A 19024-nucleotide genomic window follows, 5' to 3' on the forward strand; every position below is an offset into this window, starting at 1 on the left:
GGAGATAATATAAGCATCATGTGACGTGTCTGTGAGGACCTGAGGCTATTTCAGTGGCAGTAATGGTACCCGTATCAGCAGCCTATGATAATGATGACACTAATTGTCAAGCACGAGGCCTGTGACTGCACATCTGTGAATTAATGAGACAGTCTCACACATAAAATACTGAGGACAGAAAGACATCAGGAAAGTATTGAAGCCTACACAAGATAAAGAGAGAGAACGACTAGAGTTCAGAATGGTGGAGAGGGTGGAAACAGTTGAAGGTCAGATGGCTCTTGACTGACCTTCGAGGCATTGCCCTTTGCCTTTTCCTCCCTCTTCTGAGCTGCTTTTCTTCACCATTGGCTGTTCTGTTTGGATTCTCCCTTGTTGGTCATCTGTGTCTCACTGGCTTTGGCAGACAGTCGACACACTCTTGGACCCTGCAGCGGCCTTCTTACATCTTTTGTTGAGGAGGGGGTCGAGATCCTTGATCTTCACCTGGTCGTAGTCCACGCGCATGGTCGCTAAAGCACTGGTCATCTCTTCCTGTGAGAGACAAGGATCAGGTGTGGCAGAGTGTGTTAGATCAGTGAAGATTACTCCAGTTATGTACTACAAAGGGCAGGGCACATCAGTAAGAAGTACTCCTCTGTTGACTCCTATTTTCAAAGGGGCTATTTTGAAGTTTTCTCTGCAGCCGTACATGGTTTCTCGCCAGGAGCAGGTGGTGATGATGGTCACTTGCATGAGCTCCAGCTATCATTGTGTTTACATCACAAGAAGTTAGACTAAGCCCTATGGGCAGCTACACATTTTCCTGTGCAGCATTAAACTTAAGACCAATCTCATTCTTCTTTTATTCATAGTTATATAGAAAAATCATTATACTTATATGACATGTAAATATATGCAATAATCAATGATCACACATCCTTTCGTGCCACAACTTAAATTTGTGTAGTTTTCATAAAGATATGATGTCTCTGATCATGAGGTACTATAGCCCCTATTAGAATAACAGCAGACTTTATTATCCAGTCAGTCAGTTTTATGAATCAATCTTACTCCCAAAAGAATAATAGTAATAAAAAAAAACAGAACCATGACTGAACCTAAGTGCTGACAACTGACCATAATAAGTGTTGTTGTCTTTGTATTATTGCTACACTGGCTGATGTTGGCAAATCTCTGCTGGGGGAGGATCAGCGACTTTTGTGGAATAACACAAATAGGAAGCGTATGAGACACTATTATGTCAACATCATATTAGTGAGGCAGATACATTGCATCATCATGACCGGGCTTGTCTCTACAAAATGGCTGACTAACAAAGGAAAAATACTTACCACTGCCTCCCCACGAGGAAACACTTCACACGCAATGTACTGTTAAATTCCACTCACAAGTATTCCCTGATGAATTGTTTTTGTTTGTTTTATTATGAGAACTCTTGTATTGTTTTTTTTTTTTTTTTTTTTGGAGTATCAAACAACAGCTGACAGATCATGCTCTTTTTGTGTCACATCTAATCATGGCTGACATCCCATATTTACAGCAGCATATTTATGATTAGCCTCCCCTAAATATTGCAGAGGGACCATGTGATCTAAGTGGGGGAAAGGTACTTCGCCTGTAATCTAAACATAATAATGTTGACCTTTCCCAGTCGAACACCAAGTCAGATGGCCGCGTCCCAAATAACTACTCGACTGCTGCTATTTATAGTGGCCTTACAAAGCCTGAAAGGACGAACACAAAAACAATACCTCCAAGGTCCACAGAAAAAAGCATCTTGCGTATGAAAACCCCTGATTTGCTTTTTTAAGTTTGATTTACAAGTGTATGGACAAATGTAGTCTGCTGAGGTTTCCATTGTTAAGGGCCACACTGTCTTCCTGATGATTTAATATGAAGTGAAACTGTGGCCACTATTTACCAAAAGCGTTTTACTCAACCCCCATAAACACACACGAACACACACTTTGTGTGTGTGTGTGTGTGTGTCACAACTCATCCATGTCTCACAACCAACCATTACCCCACCACTGCTTTCATAAAGCTCTCTGGCCTCACACTGACAGGAAGCAGGCAGGTTTCGTGCTGCCCCTCATAGCCCCATTTATAGGACACAACATGCAGTGTTGATCTTCAGCAGTGATGCTGACTAAAATATATCACTTGATAGTGTGTGTGAGGCCACGATACTGTTGCGGCAATGATTTAAATACACCCTCGGGTTGATCTGTAGCTCATTACAGAGGCTACATTTTATTGACAAGACAGTCAGTGTCAGACTTTGCTTTAATCCCCTGAAAAGAAACAGCAAAAGACAGACAATATTAAGACAACACAGGTAATATTGAGTGTTCTAGGATTCACAGTCTGTCTGCAGTTGGTTTGTCTGTCTGTGTGTGTGATCTGCACACCAGTGCATAGTTACAAAGAAGACCTCAAACAGGCAAACCAGCATTAAAATACACAAAATATTATCACTACAAATACTTGATGACAGTTGATATCTGCAGCCAGGATCTAAAAATTACATACATACATAAATAATTAAAAACAGACAGGCCTGCAGTGAGCACAGCTGTTGATTACTACCACTGGCAGGCAACATACCCTATAAACGTTCAGTTTTGACATCGCTGTTGTTCCTATGTTGTCCCTTTATTTAAGAGAACACGCCCTCAATGTCCAGTCTCTCAGGACTCCCGAGCAGCTCTCTAAATGATCCTCTCCTGCACAAATCAACTTTTCCTCCCTCTTCTGAGTTGCTTTTCTTCACCATTGGCTGTTCTGTTTGGATTCTCCCTTGTTGGTCATCAGTGTGTCACTGGCTTTGGCAGACAGTGGACCCACTCTTGGCCCCTGCAGCGGCCTTCTTACGTCTCTTATTGAGCAGGGGGTTGCTCGAAGTGTCGAGATCCTTGATCTTCACCTGGTCGTAGTCCACGCGCATGGTCGCTAAAGCGCTGGTCATCTCTTCCTGTGAGAGACAAGGATCAGGTGTGGCAGAGTGTGTTAGATCAGTGAAGATTACTCCAGTTATGTACTACAAAGGGCAGGGCACATCAGTAAGAAGTACTCCTCTGTTGACTCCTATTTCTCAAAGGGGCTATTTTGAAGTTTTCTCTGCAGGTCACTTTACATGAGCTCCAGCTATCATTGCATTTACATTACAAAAAGTAAGAATATGCCCTATGGGCAGCTACTTCTTCGAGGCAGTCTGGATGCTACACTGAGTCACTATTGGAAATTGATGGCTAGCTGCTTAGCATTCTAACCTCAGTAGAAGAAAAAAGATAGAACTAGAGGGAAAACATCATTCTTGCTTTTCACTTCTGGAGACAGCTTTTGGCATGTAAAGGAATGAAGTCCGATGCTCAACTTGCAACGTGTCTTTTGGACTGGTAAGTAAACAGCTGTTAATGCTAAGGGTGGCTATATAGCTGTAGCAAAACTTCCAAATAGCTCCTATAACCAGTCTTTTTAAATGTCAGATGATTTAATCTGGTGCTTTAGGGGTTTCTATATGACTAACATTGCTACTGAATTATTCCCCTCCTGCATCCAGGAGATTTATCAGTGCACACGTGTTTAAAGCAACAGCTGGACATTTTGGAAAAAAATGTACATTTGCTTTCTTAACAAATAGCATGTATAGACAAGTAATATGTGGCTACAGCCAGCAGCTTACTAGCATAGCAGAAAGACTAGAAACAGTCTGGCTCTGTGAAAGGAAACAAAAGTCACCTGTCAGCATCTCTAAAGTTCACCAATTAACATGTTATATATCATTTTTGCCAGACAACCAGCAGAGACCTCAGGAAGTTACTATTTCTGTCCAAGAAATACTCTGGCACGCAGCCTGGTGAAACCACAACTTTTTTTTTACACTTAGCTAACCAACTGCTGAGACTAAAGTCTTATACTTAACATACATACTTAAAGAGTTCTTCTTAAACTCTCAACTCTTGGCAAGAAAACAAAGAAGAGTGTTTCCCAAAATGTTATACTGTTCCCTTGAGCTGCTGTTTCACAGCATGCAGTAATTCACTAAACCAATTGTTGTTAAAATGAACTGTGCAGACAAAAGTAAACGTAAAAGTAGATAGGGCAGAGAAAAACCTGTCAGGGAACAAGTTTTATGAATTGAGAGAAAAGGTCAGGTCATCACTGGCCTAGGCCAAGAAAAGCTGGAGCCAAAACAGGCGGTCATGAAGTGTGTAGAAAGAATGTAACATCTTGTTTTTTGTGCTTTTTGAGAAGTGGTTATTCAAGAATGCAATCTGCGACGTTTTTACGCAACATAGCCCAACAGAGCCCATTGCAGAAGAGAGCGGTGTATTATTTTAGAGAAAGTTCTTTTCATACCTTATCGCCACAGATTCACTTATTCAGCTGTTGTGAAGGAATGTGCAATGCTACTCATGATTGTTGCTCACATTTACAGCCACTGAAAAAATATGCAATTGCCCAACTTAGCCATTTTTTGCTGGGGAGTTAACCCCACAGTGACTTGATGTGAACAAACAGCGTTCTTGTTCTTTAAGCACATTTCTTTGTGTGAATATGACAAAAAGAGTTGGGAAGAGCGGCAGAGTGTAGCTGAACTCTTTTGTGTTCATGTGTGTGTTTTAAATGTGAAAGAGAGTGCGAGTGTGTTGAAATAACTCATAGAACAGCTGAGACTGTGACCATTGCCTCCCCCTGGTGGCCATCAGGGAATCATCATGATGGTGATCCGCAAAATCAATTTTGAAAGATGTTATATTCAGAAGTTATATTCACTCGAGGATGTGAAAGGTTTCTCTATCTTTGAAATTTTCTTTGAAATCTTTCCTTTGCTGGCTTTCATGTGGTAATGATTAAAATCATTAAAGAGGTATCAGGCTGATTTTTACACAAGAAAATCTCTTGACTAGTCATTAGGAGTATGGCTTAGACTGAGATGAGCTTTGTAAAGCTGTGGCTAAATATGACCCCAATGATATCATTGTGATGTTTTCAGGGTCAATGGATATTTACCAGGCATGCAGGGTCCTGCCCCATACTGGAGACTCAAGGTCAAGATTATTTGCCCTGTGCTGCATTGATTTCAGGACTGTTTCTTAAAGGGATAACACGCAGGATTTGTTGGTTGCTGTTTGTAAACACACCATTTCAAGTTAGCCTCTCCTGCCTTGCTCAACAAACGAGAGAGAGAGAGAGAGGGAGAGCAGTGCTGGTTGAGCGAGCTAGAGAGTGAATGATGAAAGGGAGCAGCGATACTGACAACAAAGAATGAAAGAAATTAAATGTTATTTTCTGTTTGTTTTGCAGTGGTAACATTCTACAGCACAACCCTGTGGGAAGGTGCCGCACTACCGGATTTTAAATGAATGCAGCTCAAGCTCGGCCCCGCCCTCGGTCACACAGACACAGATTTGCAGTTCTTCACGACACGGACAGAGAGTGAGGAGAGGGACAGCGATGTTACTTGGTTGTAACTTGGTTGTGTTTTTAGAGAGTCTCTCACATTCTGCATGTGTTTATTGGCTGGGGTCTACACACCCACTGCCCAATGGTGACAGCCTAGAATCGTCCTGAACACAGCAAAATAAGGAGAAAATAATAAAATACAGGCACAGGGGATGGTCTCTGCAGATAAATATACTGCCACGCACTTATAGTGGGGTCATACATGATGAGAGTGGGATTATTTTGTATGAGTCTATACATTTTTTTAAGGAAAATCCTACATATTATACCTTTATGCTCTGTCTCTCATGAGGCCTAAATATTAAGGAGCCGCAGCACTAAATTACTGGAATTCTCCTGTAGCACCAACCAAACTAAAGCCTAAAGCTTTGATAGCCCAGCGGTAGCAGGTTGTAATGTAAGCATGTGACCCGAGGGGGTCAGTATTATTCTGCTTCTGACCTTCACATCCTCCCACATCTCTCTGTCTTCAGTCAGGACCCGGGTGGTGTGGAGTGGAGTGGAGGGAACCACCATGGACTGCTGCAGAGTGCAAACATACATGAAGGTATGAGCAAACAGATGCACAGACAAACGAGAAACAATACAGGAAGTATACAATGTGTGTACTTGACACACAGATGCTTACATTGATCCAGGGGTGGTTCATAAACTGAGTGATGGTCATTCTTTCATTAGGGTCCGTCTTCAGTAGCTGGTGGATCAGATCTTTTGCTGGAGAAGAAAAGGCAATGCAAAGATTATTATAATTAGTGGTAATATAATCGGCAAGACACACACATGAAACAGTTCCTGGTCTCAGGGACTGGCTGGCCTAGTTACACAGCCAATAGGATTATTTGAAAGAGTGAGAGCAAGGAGTGAGACTGAGTGAAAAAAGAAAGGAATATGAAATGTGTGTGTGTGTGTGTGTGTGTGTTGTTGTCATTGGAGGAGGACACCAGGTGGCTGTTGTCTCTGTATCACATCTTTAAGAGGAGCATGGCCATGTTCATTTCCTTTGAAGTGTCAAACTCTGGGAAAGCACCAGTAAATGGGGTTGATGAGTCACCATGGGTTAAGTTTACCTAAACTATAGATGAACCATACTGTATTTACAGAGACTGCACTCAGGTAAGGATACATACTGGGAAGGTTGAAGAGGTTACAGCACAAAGTGTAAACAGGCCATTTAAAAGCTCAGAGCAGTGTTCCCCCACATGATGTGATATGCTTCACCAGCTGCTGCAGCATTCTAATATAGAAACTGAGTTTTCCACATGAGAACGTCTTTCACTAGGTCACTCAGTAAACCCGTGGAGTCAGTCGTTCGTTTTATGGTTTCCTGTTTTTGATTGTGTTACTGCAACCACCAGTGTGGCCATGCCCACACTGATGCAAATAAATGTAACAACACTGTTCACAGGGTTCTTCATCATAAACATTTTCAGATTCATTTTGCTGTCTAAGCTGAAAAATTCCAAGTGAAAAATGGTTCAATTTCACCATCCCTCTCTTAGACAGACAGAGACAGAGTGATAGCTTGGTTACTCTTCTTGCTCTCAGCAGGAAAAGAGTAGTTTTTTTTAACTTCTCACTCTCACATATATATGTATGAGTACAGCTAAACACAGAATGCATGTGTTGTCATTGATGATATCTTTCTGTTTGGAGCATGGCCTAGAATAAAATAATGATAAGCTATGGAATCTTCAACTTGTCTAAATGTTCAGAAGATAGAGGTTCAATGTCTCATAAATAGCAGGTTGCAGTTGTCTGATAGCATAAACACAAAGATGTGTCCATTAGAACATCTGTATTGAGGGATCAGTGACACTGACAAAAACTTGGTCGTGTTTGTGGAAAAATTAAATGTATAAGTTTGTAAAAACCTACACTCTCAAGGCTGAAAAATGGAGATAAAAACAAGCATTTTCAAATAAATATATAACATAAATAGATAAGTCTGTGTGGAAGGGTTTCTTGGGAGGTTCGCACCTTCCTGTGACACCTCAGCCCATTCTGGGTTGGGAAACTCATACTGGCCCATCCTGATCCTCCTCTTCATCCCTGGTGAAATGGCCTGACCCGTGTTGGAGTAAAATGGAGGAAAGCCACATAACCTACATAGACAAACACAGAGGGAAGAACAGAGAAAGTTTAAAACCACCTACGCTTTGTTTGAATGTTTCCATATACAGACTGTTTGTTGTGCCATGCATGTGTTCCCACCCAATTATACACAGTACTCACAGGATGTACATGATGACTCCCAGAGACCACATGTCACATGACTTGTCATATTTCTCCGGACCCAAAACCTCAGGAGCTTATCAGTGGTGATACACACACACACACACACACACACACACACACACACACACACACACACACACACACATAGAACCAATATACACAGGGACATTAGGTTTATACAGTATAAGCAAATAATGACTCACCAACTACATAGTGTTTTCCTGCTTAAAAAAACATACTTTTCCAGGCCTTCAAATAACACAAAGCAACATACCCACATAGTACGGTGTATAACAGGGAGTCTGTAGAGGGTTGTGTAGCGTGGTCTCCTTAGCGAAGCCAAAGTCTGTCAGTTTGAGGACCGCGTTTCTCTCTTTAGTGGTGTACAGCAGGTTCTCTGGCTGGAGAGGGAGGCAAAAGAAGAAAAGAAGTTTCCTTTAATTACCCAGGACAGATCATAATCTTTGTGATTTGTGGGGTGATTGTGATCTCTGTGCACCTTGATGTCTCTGTGTGCGATGTTAATGTTGTGGAGAAAGTCGATGGCTGTGCCGATGTCTCTCATAATCTCAGATGCCTCTGGGAAGAAAAGAGGAAAACGCAATCTCTCAAACCAGAAGCAGTTCCAATATCACTCAATAAATTTAAGAAACAAACTCGTCATTCTGTCCCCCTTTTTTGTACGTTCCTATCTGATTTCATTAATGTAATATCTTGTGAATCCATCAGTCCTCACCTTTCTCAGTGAAGGCCTGGTCTCCTCTGGCTTGGATTCGGCTGAACAGCTCTCCTCCCTCCATACTAGAGACACAAACACACACAGACAATTTCCAAACTGCACAAATAACACACCATAATGTCTGCTGTATATCACATGGATCAATTTTGGATAAAGTAGAGGCTGAACATTTTGTGCACTGACTAAAGCAGAGTTCTCCATTTGGAAATTTAAAAAACAAGTAAAAGTAATAAAATGTTTCAAAATATTATGCAAAAATAAATGTTACATGTTTTCTATATTTGAATGTAAGTTATATATAATAATTTCAAGCAGTGCAGTGATGGTAATGGCGCGATAAAACTGTGCTTAAAAATAAATCAGGGCCAGAACTAATGTGATTTGTTACAGTTACAGTATAACAGGGAAAAACCACAGTTTAGAATAGACTGTAGATGTTGCAAAATAAATAAATAAACAAATAAAGCTAAAGAAAACTATCAGCTAATATAGACATAGAAATAACATGATCTTATTTGTCTACACTGCATTGAACACCAGAAGCTACATCTGTTGAATTGCTTTACTGCTTGAAATACTCAGATCTTTCACCCAAAGCTTTCAGTTTCTTGCAAAGAGAAATGGTACGTGATGCTAAGTGAAAGTCCTCAAGGGGGAAGAAAGTACAAGTACTGAAATCTTCTTACTGAAAAGAAGCAACAGGATTTATGTGAAATGGCACAGTGTCAGTAATATGGCTGTTATTTGTCTCCTCTGTAGTATCACTGTTAGAAATCCAATAATTACTGGGAAAAAATGACATAAAAGACAAATTATGATCTTTCATTCTAGAAAACAATTATATATATATATATATATGTGTGTGTGTGTGTGTGTGTATTGACATATGACCTAATTGTTTGAAAGTTCAGACAGTCTGGCCACCGAAAATGTGACAGTTTCAATATCAGATGTTTGTGCCTCCCACTCCTCATTTTCACAAGCACACATCAAACAGTGGCTACTGATGTCTGAAACTCTTCCTCTGTTCCTCAGAAAAACGAAAAATATTTTGGTGCTGCATTTTAATGTCTGTTAGGTAAGAGCGTACTTTTCGTGGTCCATGACTACACAGATCAACAGATAGCTGAGACAAAAAATTTGAGCGTGACGGTTTGCTGAAGTGAATATCTGCACCGCCGGCCTCCTCTGACCCTTGCTCACACAGGAAGCAGCTCACAGCAGTGAGAGATTATTGAGAGCGCGCGCGCACACACACACACACACACACACACACACACACACACACAAGGTCACTATAAAACACAACACAAACAGTTGCTGTGTCAGTAAATGAGAATGTGAGAACCATTTAGTCACTGTTTAGAATTCCCATGAGCAGAGGACAGTGTCATTTTTATGGTGTCACTGTCTGGTTTCTCTCTTTTCCTCTGAGTTATTATGTTTTTCCCTTTTACAAATGAGGACAATAAAAAGTCCAGAGTTCAATTACAGGTACACACACACACACACACACACACACACACACACTCACACAAACACACACAGTGTTTTAGCACTGCCTCTGAAGTCATACAGGGTATTGTTATGAGGGGTTTGTCTTGACATGTGAAGCCCAGATGGAATTTCCTTTCTCTATCTTGCCATCAGTGCTAATGTCTTCAGTTTGTCATGTCAAGTCTCATGACAGACCCTGAGCATGGATAAGCACAGAGCTTACTCACATATAATACAGACACACATGTGAATCTATGTTATGTGAAGATATACAAAATGAATTTCCTGCATAATTTTCAGGATAATGGTTTTAGACATGCATTTGTAATATGAGATTCTTTTTGTTGAGAGACATGCTTACTACGTAATCTCTTAGTAATGATGCACAGGTGACCTTTAACCTTCTCGACATAGTGGAAAAAGCAAGTGTTGTCAGTTGAAAGAAGAAAGACACATATGGAAAACCATCTTGAGTGTGTTTGTATTCAGCCAGACTAACAAAGTCTTACAGGAAATCTGGAAACATTACATCCTGAGTTTCCACACCAGATTTCAAAAGCTATTTCCCATATTTATGGAAACAGTAACGTATGTAGCATCACGTAAACCTGTTGTAAAAACATATCATATTTATGTTAAAGCTACAATTTTCAAGCGTCATAAAAAGTGTGTTGTGGAGGTGACAGCATTTTGTATGGTACAGTATGTGTGTGTTGTGAGACTCATTCACTGCAGAGCTTGTTCTTATTTTTCACGAACCAAATGAAAAAAAATTCCAGTGGAAACATGAAACCAGTAACTTCCTATTTTCTGGTCAACAACAACAGAATATATCAGTGCTGAACCTCTCTGTTGACATTTGCTCAAAGGGGTTTGTTAAAACCGCTCATTAGGTAAATTCTGTGCTCCTACGCAGAGCTGTGACTTGTGGGGATTTGTAGTCAGTCTGAGCTATGTTGCCAGTTTTGAACCTGTTACTAAAATAGCAGGACTCATCACTGCCCAGTGGAAAACATTTGTCCTCTTAGTCAGAGAAACCGCCTTGTTTTAAGCTTCAGGATGATGACTTCTTTTATAATCAAGTTTGAATCATTTTATTAGACATGGGGAAAGCCCTTTGTTAATATGGAAACTTAAATGAAATATCACAAAATACGGAGATATAATAAGTTAGCACGTTGTTGTCCAGGAAAGCATTCGGATAGGAGTGTGTAAACTGATAAGGCAGAGTAGTGAAATGTGAACCCTACCACTCCATAATGATGAGCAGACATTTCTTCCCATGATGCATGTTTTCATAGAGGTTGAGGATGCGAACGATGTACGGCCCTCCTGATACTCGCCAGTGAAGCTCCACCTCTCGTCTGGCTTTGGGGCTGTCGTACAGAATCTGGGGGAAACACAGAGAGAAAGATGAACACAAGGTGAATTTTTTGACAGATAGAAAATTAACTTTCAGTGTATAGCAAGACTGGGGAACTTATATTGTGTTTATATACAGTCATGTTACCCTTGTCCAGAGTCAGAGTGATACTTTTTTTTTGGGGGGGGGGATTTTAGTCTCAGGTAATCCATCACAGGACTTTGAGCATCAGTTAACTTATTTTATATACCATTTCGAATACAATTTCCGTATCATCATATATGTCAATTGAAGCATCAATAATGAAAATGACTGTTAGTTGCCCTAATGTAAATATCAGAGAGCAACATATTTATAAATAATAATACTTTCAACCACATCACCTATTACAGCATCTAAAATTCCTCACATCCGCAGTATCTTGTCAGTTATTTTGCTCTTTTGGTCGATAACGAATCAGGGATTTTGTCATACCCTCTTTGTTACCCATATTATCAATATACTCCTCCATGGTTTAATGAGAACTACATATTGTGTTTTTGTTAATTAAAAGTACCCCTTCAATACACAAGAATAGAATTACAGCTATAATAATAACAACAATAACATGCATTTTCTGCAGAAAATGTGAGTGAGAGTGGGCGAGCTGCAGCTGTCGCTGTTGTCTGAAGAGCTCATACTAGAAAAGCTGCATTTACTGTAGAAAAGGCAGGTGTGACTGCTCACAGCTTCAGTTTATACCTCATAAACACTAGAGAATATCTTAAAGTTTCATGTCCTCTGGCAATGCAGAGACTCAAGCTCACAATATGCACACAGTCAACAGGGAGCACGCTGTACCGAATGAGCTAATGTTTGAGACAAGACTTAATGTTTATAAAAACAGCAAATAAGGAAAAAAGCATGAATCTGAAATCATTAGTATCATTAGTGACGTTCATGTGAGCAGTTGAAAAGAATCAACTCCATATACCTCAACCCTGATTATCTTTGTCAGCTAAGATCAAAATCTCCTGTGGTGGATACTGAACCCAGGACCGCCTGGCAGGAGAGCAGGAGAGGCTAAGCACTGAGCTAACATGGGACGGTTTTGCCAAGATCAGCTGTCAAATATCACATACAATGACAGTGAACTGGGGACTGAAAATCAATAAAACAATAAAGACCTAAAAACCTGTGTGTGTCAGGAATATCTGTGCCTAAGCCAGGTGAGCTGGCCTTACTAAGAATTAAACTCTGAACTCTCCCGATTTTGAGGCAGCAGTGTTACTACTGAGGTGACATTACTCACAGAGAAAAATACATCACACGCTTTCTAAAGAAATACGTCATTTTCCCGTAACTTCAGTGGGAGTAGCTGAGCATGAGGAGATATTGTTTAGTTACTGCTTGGTTGTTAAAAATCTGTAAATTGAAGAGAAGTTAAAGACAAAAGTAGTTTTATATATAAAGAAGAAGAACAGGTGTAAGCACTAACAACCACATGAGCAACGTCTACACAACGTTAAAATCTGGAATGATGCAAAGCTGAAATCCATGTGCAGAAAAGGTTCAGTCCTCACTGACAAGGCCTGTGAATTACATTCACTGAAGAGCAAACACGAGACACCTGTGTGAGCCAGACAGTCTTGTGGGAGCTGGAAGTTGTGTCAAATCAAACAACTCCACCTATCAGAGCCCTGCACTGATAACAAAACTGCCCCCAGCAGGGATTGAACTTCTTGGTTGGTTTGCTCCTATGAGCAACAGGATTAAACTCTCTGTCTTACAGAGCCCCAACCAAGCTAACCTCTGAACCACACAGGTATCTCGCTTACATGTAGCACAAGTTCACATTTTCTTGATGATAAAAGTAAAGCAATCAAAAAGAAAAGCTTTTGGACCAATATTTTTCATCAGCTGCAGCAAGAGCGGCTGAGCATGATTATACACTGTATGCTCACACAGTATGAAAATCAAGGGAGAGCCCGTAAGTTGAAGAAAGTGTAAGGTGGGGAGGGAGCGAGCCTGCCGTTTATAGGGCGTGAAGAAAAACCGCTGCTCCACACTTTGACTGATCACATGACACACTGATGAAGTCTGTATAAAAACTTAAATTGCTCAGAAAAAAAGATATCACAGCACAGAAGACAACTGTATCGTACTCTACTGTTCTGCGCTTACACAGCTCCAATGAAGTAAGTCGAAGACACGTGTATAGTCCTTTAAGAGGTCTGGTCACACAACAGCATGTGTGTTTGACCTAAGCAGATGGGTGCACGCGCACACACACACACACACACACATTGGTCTTTTTATAGCTGGCTTGACCAAGTCTTAAGCATCAAACTGCCCTTTAAAGCTGAAAGGAGCGGCCAAAATTTCCTCACAGAGATGGTTTGTTCATACAACCACTGAAAGACATGTACACACATATTACACGCACACACACACACACACACACATACACAGACACACAGCAGGTGGCGGACCCTGACATAGCACACGTCTTCAGTCAGGGTGTATTTTTGGATGTGACAGTGATGGAGTGATCTCCTGTTGTTCACAAGGCCAGTCTGGTCATAGACTGAGTCTGGAATACATAACACACAGAGGGAATGACTCCTTAACGTGTGACAGACACACACACATTAAATCTGTTAAATCTGTGTTGTATGGCAAGTGACTTTAAAATGATTAAAAAAAAAAAAAAAAAAAGTTAAAAGAATCTTTATAAAATTTCAGATTCAGTTGTGTGGGTGGAAATGGAATAATTCAGCATTTCCTGGAAACTCCAAATGTCAGAAACAACAGCTCATAACTGTAACATTGTGTTTTAGAGGAAGTGAAGAGTTGAGAGCACAGCCGGGTGTTGAAAGTAGAAGTTGAGGGTTTCCGGTGACTTACTTGTCTGATGTGCTACTACATGTGTCCTATTTTATTCAACCTCGCCCACTGAACTTGTTTCTAAACCAGGCAGTGAGCAGGTTTGTTTCTGCTATGTCATTTATTGCTTTATGACTTTAATCAGAGCCGACAGCCTGTGAGCTGCCCTCCTTAATTTCCTGCAGTGAAACAGAATTGGCTATAATAAAAAGAGGTCCATGTGGATTAAATACACATATAAAACTCTAAGATGGATGAATGAGAGAGTGATACAGACATAGTTAACCTTCTGTTGTTATTCTGAATTCTTATGTCAGGCGACATTATGGAGACTGAACACACACCTGATCCTGTTCTAAACCAACTGGATCCCAACGCTCCTCTAAACCAGGTCTCTGTTCATAGAGAGTATAACGCATTCTGATAATGTGCTGAATTTAACATCACCCTGCTCACATGACATACACACACTCACAGGCATATTGCACCAACATGTTTACAATCTATTAAAGATTAGGGGCTTTCTTGATGAAAAGGCGGCTTATCTTAACGACTACTACCAATAAAGTGTTGCTAATAAAGGCTATAGCAAAGTGGTGTATACGGTTAATCAACAATCAAAAATAAAAGCAATTCAATAACAACACTAAAAGTTTTTTTTTTTTTTTTGGAAAGGCTGTTTTCAACCAGACTGCCAGCTCTGTGAGACTACACTTTCAATAAATGCTAATGCCAGCATGTCAATATGCTCACATTAACAATGGTAACTATCTTAGGATTTGCTAGTATACCATGTTTTACCGCCTTAGTTTAGCTTGTCAGCATGCTAGCATTTCATTATTAACACTAAAAAAGAAACACCCATGTTAGTCTGGCAGGTATCTGAGCGAAACCACTGGACAAATTCTAATTTTAAGCAGATGAAAAGTCAAGCAATCACCATACTAACAGTTCATCCTTAGGTGGACATTAACGTTTAAACCAAACTTAACAGCAATCCACCCTGTGGTTGTTGAGATATTTCATCAAAAAACACAAATGTCAACCTCATGGCGGTGCTAGAAGAAAACTCAGGTTGTTCGATTAATCCTCTGGGCTCCATAAATATCTGTACAAAAAATTCACAATAATACATCCAATAGTTGTTGAGATAATTCTGTCTGAACCAAAGTATCTCTAATAATTACTGCATACTCCTTTTTTTTTCAATATCATGAAATGAAATAATTTTTAAAAACAAATATCAAAAACACACCCGTTTCATTCAATACACTACAACCTTTCAAGTCAAGTAAGAAAAACACCCAAAATCTATTTTTGTATGTAGATTTTCCATGACACCAGTACACTGTTGTGTCCTTCACACAAAACCTTGTGAGTAAAATCCCCACAGGACAATAAAAAGTGCTGTGTAAACTGAGCAGACAGGGAGGAGTGATCTACACCAACATAACTTTCAGCTCTTTTGAATACTACAAAGATCCTTCACCACAAAGGTTAATGAGGTTGAAAACCCAAAGCTGACGCTTTCATTCGAGATGACATCTCAAGGCTCCAGCGCTGCAGCGTGTTATCGCCATGATACAATCCAAGCAGATAATGAGCTTGAATTGCTCAACAACAGCTGAAGCCTCAGTGTAGAATTATAAGCCCAAAGCTCTGCAACTGATTAACTGTTTTTACCAGCACTGTCTGCCTGGAGTGAGGCTGCATGAGACCTGTGTGTAGTTTTTTCAAAATAAAAACCTGCTCCATGCAGTGTCTGACCAAACCACTGAGACTTTTTAATGACACTTTGGTCTCTGAGAGTCCCAGAAGAAAGCCAGATGTGTCACTAGCATGCCACACTGAAAGGAAGATTTTGACTATGAATGGAAGCCTGCATGCAGACCTGTAGCTCACACTGTTTTCCGTGCGCTAAGCTGGAAGGCACTTCAGACGCTAAAATGGAACAATTGCCAGCCAAATGTGTGCATCTAATGGTATTAACAGCTAATGGCTCCAGACAACTGCCAAGCAGCACAGGGCTCTCTCTAAGCCCCCCCCCCTTCTCCTCCCTGGAGTCAGACAAATCCAAGTTAAAAGAATCTTGATGACTGTAAGTGAATTACATTAAACGGATGGCTCCCCTCCAGCTCTGCCGCAAAGTGGATTAAACATATACCCATTTATTCTGTTTAGCGCTCAGAGCAACACTTAATTAAAAAGCCAGTGAGCTGGTCAACTCTCCTCACCCCCACTCCACTTCTAACACACTCGGTTATTTCCCTGTCTATTTGCCTTGAGATTTAAAATAAAAAATTTACAGAGAAAGTTGTTGTTGCAAAAAAAAAAAAAAAAAAAAAACCCTGACACTTGGTCCAGTGCATTCCCATTTACAAGAAAGCCAACACAGATGCCAGTGATGTGTGTTTTCATGAGTGTTTCACTTGTCATCTTCTGAAACCTTTTAACAGGTTCTTCCGGGGACAGAGGAGGTTCAGAGGCTGAGTGCAGCAGGTCTGTGTGTGTTCTCTAAGCTGGGGTCCTTTCCTTTGTGCAAGTTGAAGTTAGTCGGGCATCAGGTGATGCCATAATGGATGCAGTCAGCAGTAACATCACCACACAGAAAATAACATTTTCACAGGTTAACACACTGGTTTCTAAGTAGCCGACGAAACGTTTCTACACGAGACACTCTTGTGCTGTAGTACCATGCAACCATCTCAGTGTTTTCTTAGAAATTCTGCTTTTTTTAATCAGCTCTTTAGCTCCGACATTAAGAAAAAAAAACTGTGATCCAATTTAGCAAGTAGCCTGAAGATTTTTTCTTTATTGTCTCTGCTGTCATTTCAAAGCAGTAATTGTTTTCTCCTCTCCCCCAGTCTGACATGATGCTATCAAGCATCCCGACTCTCTTGGGCTTTCATTTTTTGTTTGTGACATCCTATTTTCTGCTGGAGTTTATCTCTCTCTCTCATCTTGTGTCTCTCTTTCTATCCCAGAGTCCACAGCTCTGCTTGTGACACTGCTGCTGCCTGGTTTGGCGGCTCAGCTCCAGATGGATTACAGTAAGCCACTAAATCTCTCTGAGTCTGTCGCCCAGTGGTGACAGGTGACAGGCCTGACGACCCCAGTGAATGCATGTGTGCATCTATGCATGTGTGAAGGTGCGCCCGAGTTTCCGCGGCTCCTAGATGAAGGTGTCACCAGCAAGGTCTATGTGTCTATATGAAGCAGTGTAACACGTCATAACTTTCTTCTGATCCTGACTGAACTTCCAACAGACATAGCTCGTCCACATGTAGAGCGTATGAGGGCAACGTGTCGAATACAGTACATGCCAGACCCAGTGTGAGCAGCAGCCACACATACATGCAAGCTCACAACATAGACATGCAAATACAACAGTCACAGTCTCTCAGAAACAAACACACACACACACACACACAAACAGGCCGTCTGAATGTAAATCACCATGACTGGAGAATTATTTAACTATGATGGGTTTTGTTAGTCACTTTTGACAACTCCTGTGTAATTATGACTCCTGTGTGTCTCTGACACAAACCTGACCTCAATAAAGGTCAAAGTGCAACTCAGTTTCCATCTCTTAGATCTGAAAGATACAAATGTATCAAGATAAAAAAAAAAAAAAAAAAAAAAGATGGCACCTGCTCATATATGGATAAGCACAAAATGAATCATACTGGACTGTTAAAGATACATATGTATCGGTAATAGTAACGAGTCTGATCGTTTGGGAAACACGCAAAAGGTGTAATAATTCTAGGAGTGAATAAATCAGTTTACTTGTGAGGTGTGAAAACTGAGCCGAGAGGGTCTATCCTCTACTATCCTGTTTATAACATACTCATAAGTGTCCGGTGACTTCAGTACCTTCAGTGCGCACTTCTCTCCTGTCTTCTTATTGAAACACTCGAGGACTTTGCCATTGATTCCTAAGCCCAGAACCTGACTGGAGATTTTATAATCGTCCGTCACTGCGTTGCGTTTTATCTCCAGTTTCGGGTAAACGGGCAAGGGGAACTGAGTGGACTCGGTGCCCGCGTCCTTTTTCTCAGCAGCGGGGAGATCGGGCTGTTGCTGCTGCTGCTGCTGCTGCTGCTGTTGTTGTTGTTTCGGGTCGTCGGCGGCCGGGGAGTCCGGTTCTGCCTCAGCCTTTGGCGCTTGCAGCGGTTGCTCCTTCCCGTTTCCATTTTGTAGCATGTTCGCGCCGGCTTGTTGTCACCACCGGTGCTGTGGTAGGGGAAAGCGTGAGTAATTCACCACAGTAGTGCGATGACTCCTGCTGTCCTCCGGTAACTGCGTAAAGCTGAGGAATCCTCTGGTGCGTCTGGCTGCCCTGGGCACCGGAGCGCCTGTAAGGACGCCACACAGTAATTCCACTGTATCTACAGTATCGCTAATAAAAACAGAGTTCATTGGTTTAAACTACACAGTTTCTTGTAACTAAACTTAAATACCCGCCTATTTGTTTTCCCCAAATTGCTGTGTCAACTTTACCGTCTGTCTGCCCAGGGAAATCCAGATAATTCAGCACGTGAATAAAACCTAAATTAAATTCCAGTCAGATATAGTCTTTCACAGGCTACTGCGGTTGTTCTGTTGATTCTATTGATCTTGGTTTCCCGTTGGTCTAGAGCCCTTTGGTTGTTGTATTCACATGGCCGGTCGCTGTCACTTTTTGCGTAAGCGCCACCCTCCTTCAGTTAAGTCATGTTTCTCAACTGGCCCGGTGTGGCCGCCTTAAAGGAGCAGGACGTGTATATAGTTCAGCATTCTGTGCAGTGGGGGAGGAGGAGGAGGAGGGAGGTTGATAAGAGTAATGGAGGAGATTAGATTTAGTCTTG

At 41.1% G+C, this 19024-nt stretch overlaps 1 protein-coding gene across 2 annotated transcripts; it reads right to left on the reverse strand.

The window, feature by feature from the left end:
* Positions 1–375: 375 nt before the first annotated feature.
* On the reverse strand, positions 376–18905 carry mapkapk3 (MAPK activated protein kinase 3). 2 transcript variants are annotated; one of them, XM_051074395.1, is made up of 11 exons: positions 18678–18905; positions 18051–18532; positions 11194–11333; positions 8444–8508; positions 8207–8286; positions 7982–8108; positions 7705–7780; positions 7450–7574; positions 6101–6186; positions 5914–5994; positions 376–534 (listed from the first exon to the last, which is right to left on the reverse strand). In XM_051074395.1, the coding sequence occupies exons 2-11, from the start codon at positions 18378–18380 to the stop codon at positions 391–393; spliced, it is 1254 nt and encodes a 417-aa protein (XP_050930352.1). In that variant the 5' UTR covers positions 18381–18532; positions 18678–18905; the 3' UTR covers positions 376–390. The 2 variants fall into 2 exon arrangements, with proteins under 2 accessions (XP_050930352.1, XP_018535563.1); XM_018680047.2 differs by lacking the exon at positions 376–534 and adding an exon at positions 2221–2977 and having other exon boundaries at positions 18678–18898.
* Positions 18906–19024: the final 119 nt, after the last annotated feature.

The sequence above is a fragment of the Lates calcarifer genome, linkage group LG12 (assembly GCF_001640805.2).
Source record: "Lates calcarifer isolate ASB-BC8 linkage group LG12, TLL_Latcal_v3, whole genome shotgun sequence".
Taxonomy (NCBI): Eukaryota; Metazoa; Chordata; class Actinopteri; family Centropomidae; genus Lates; species Lates calcarifer.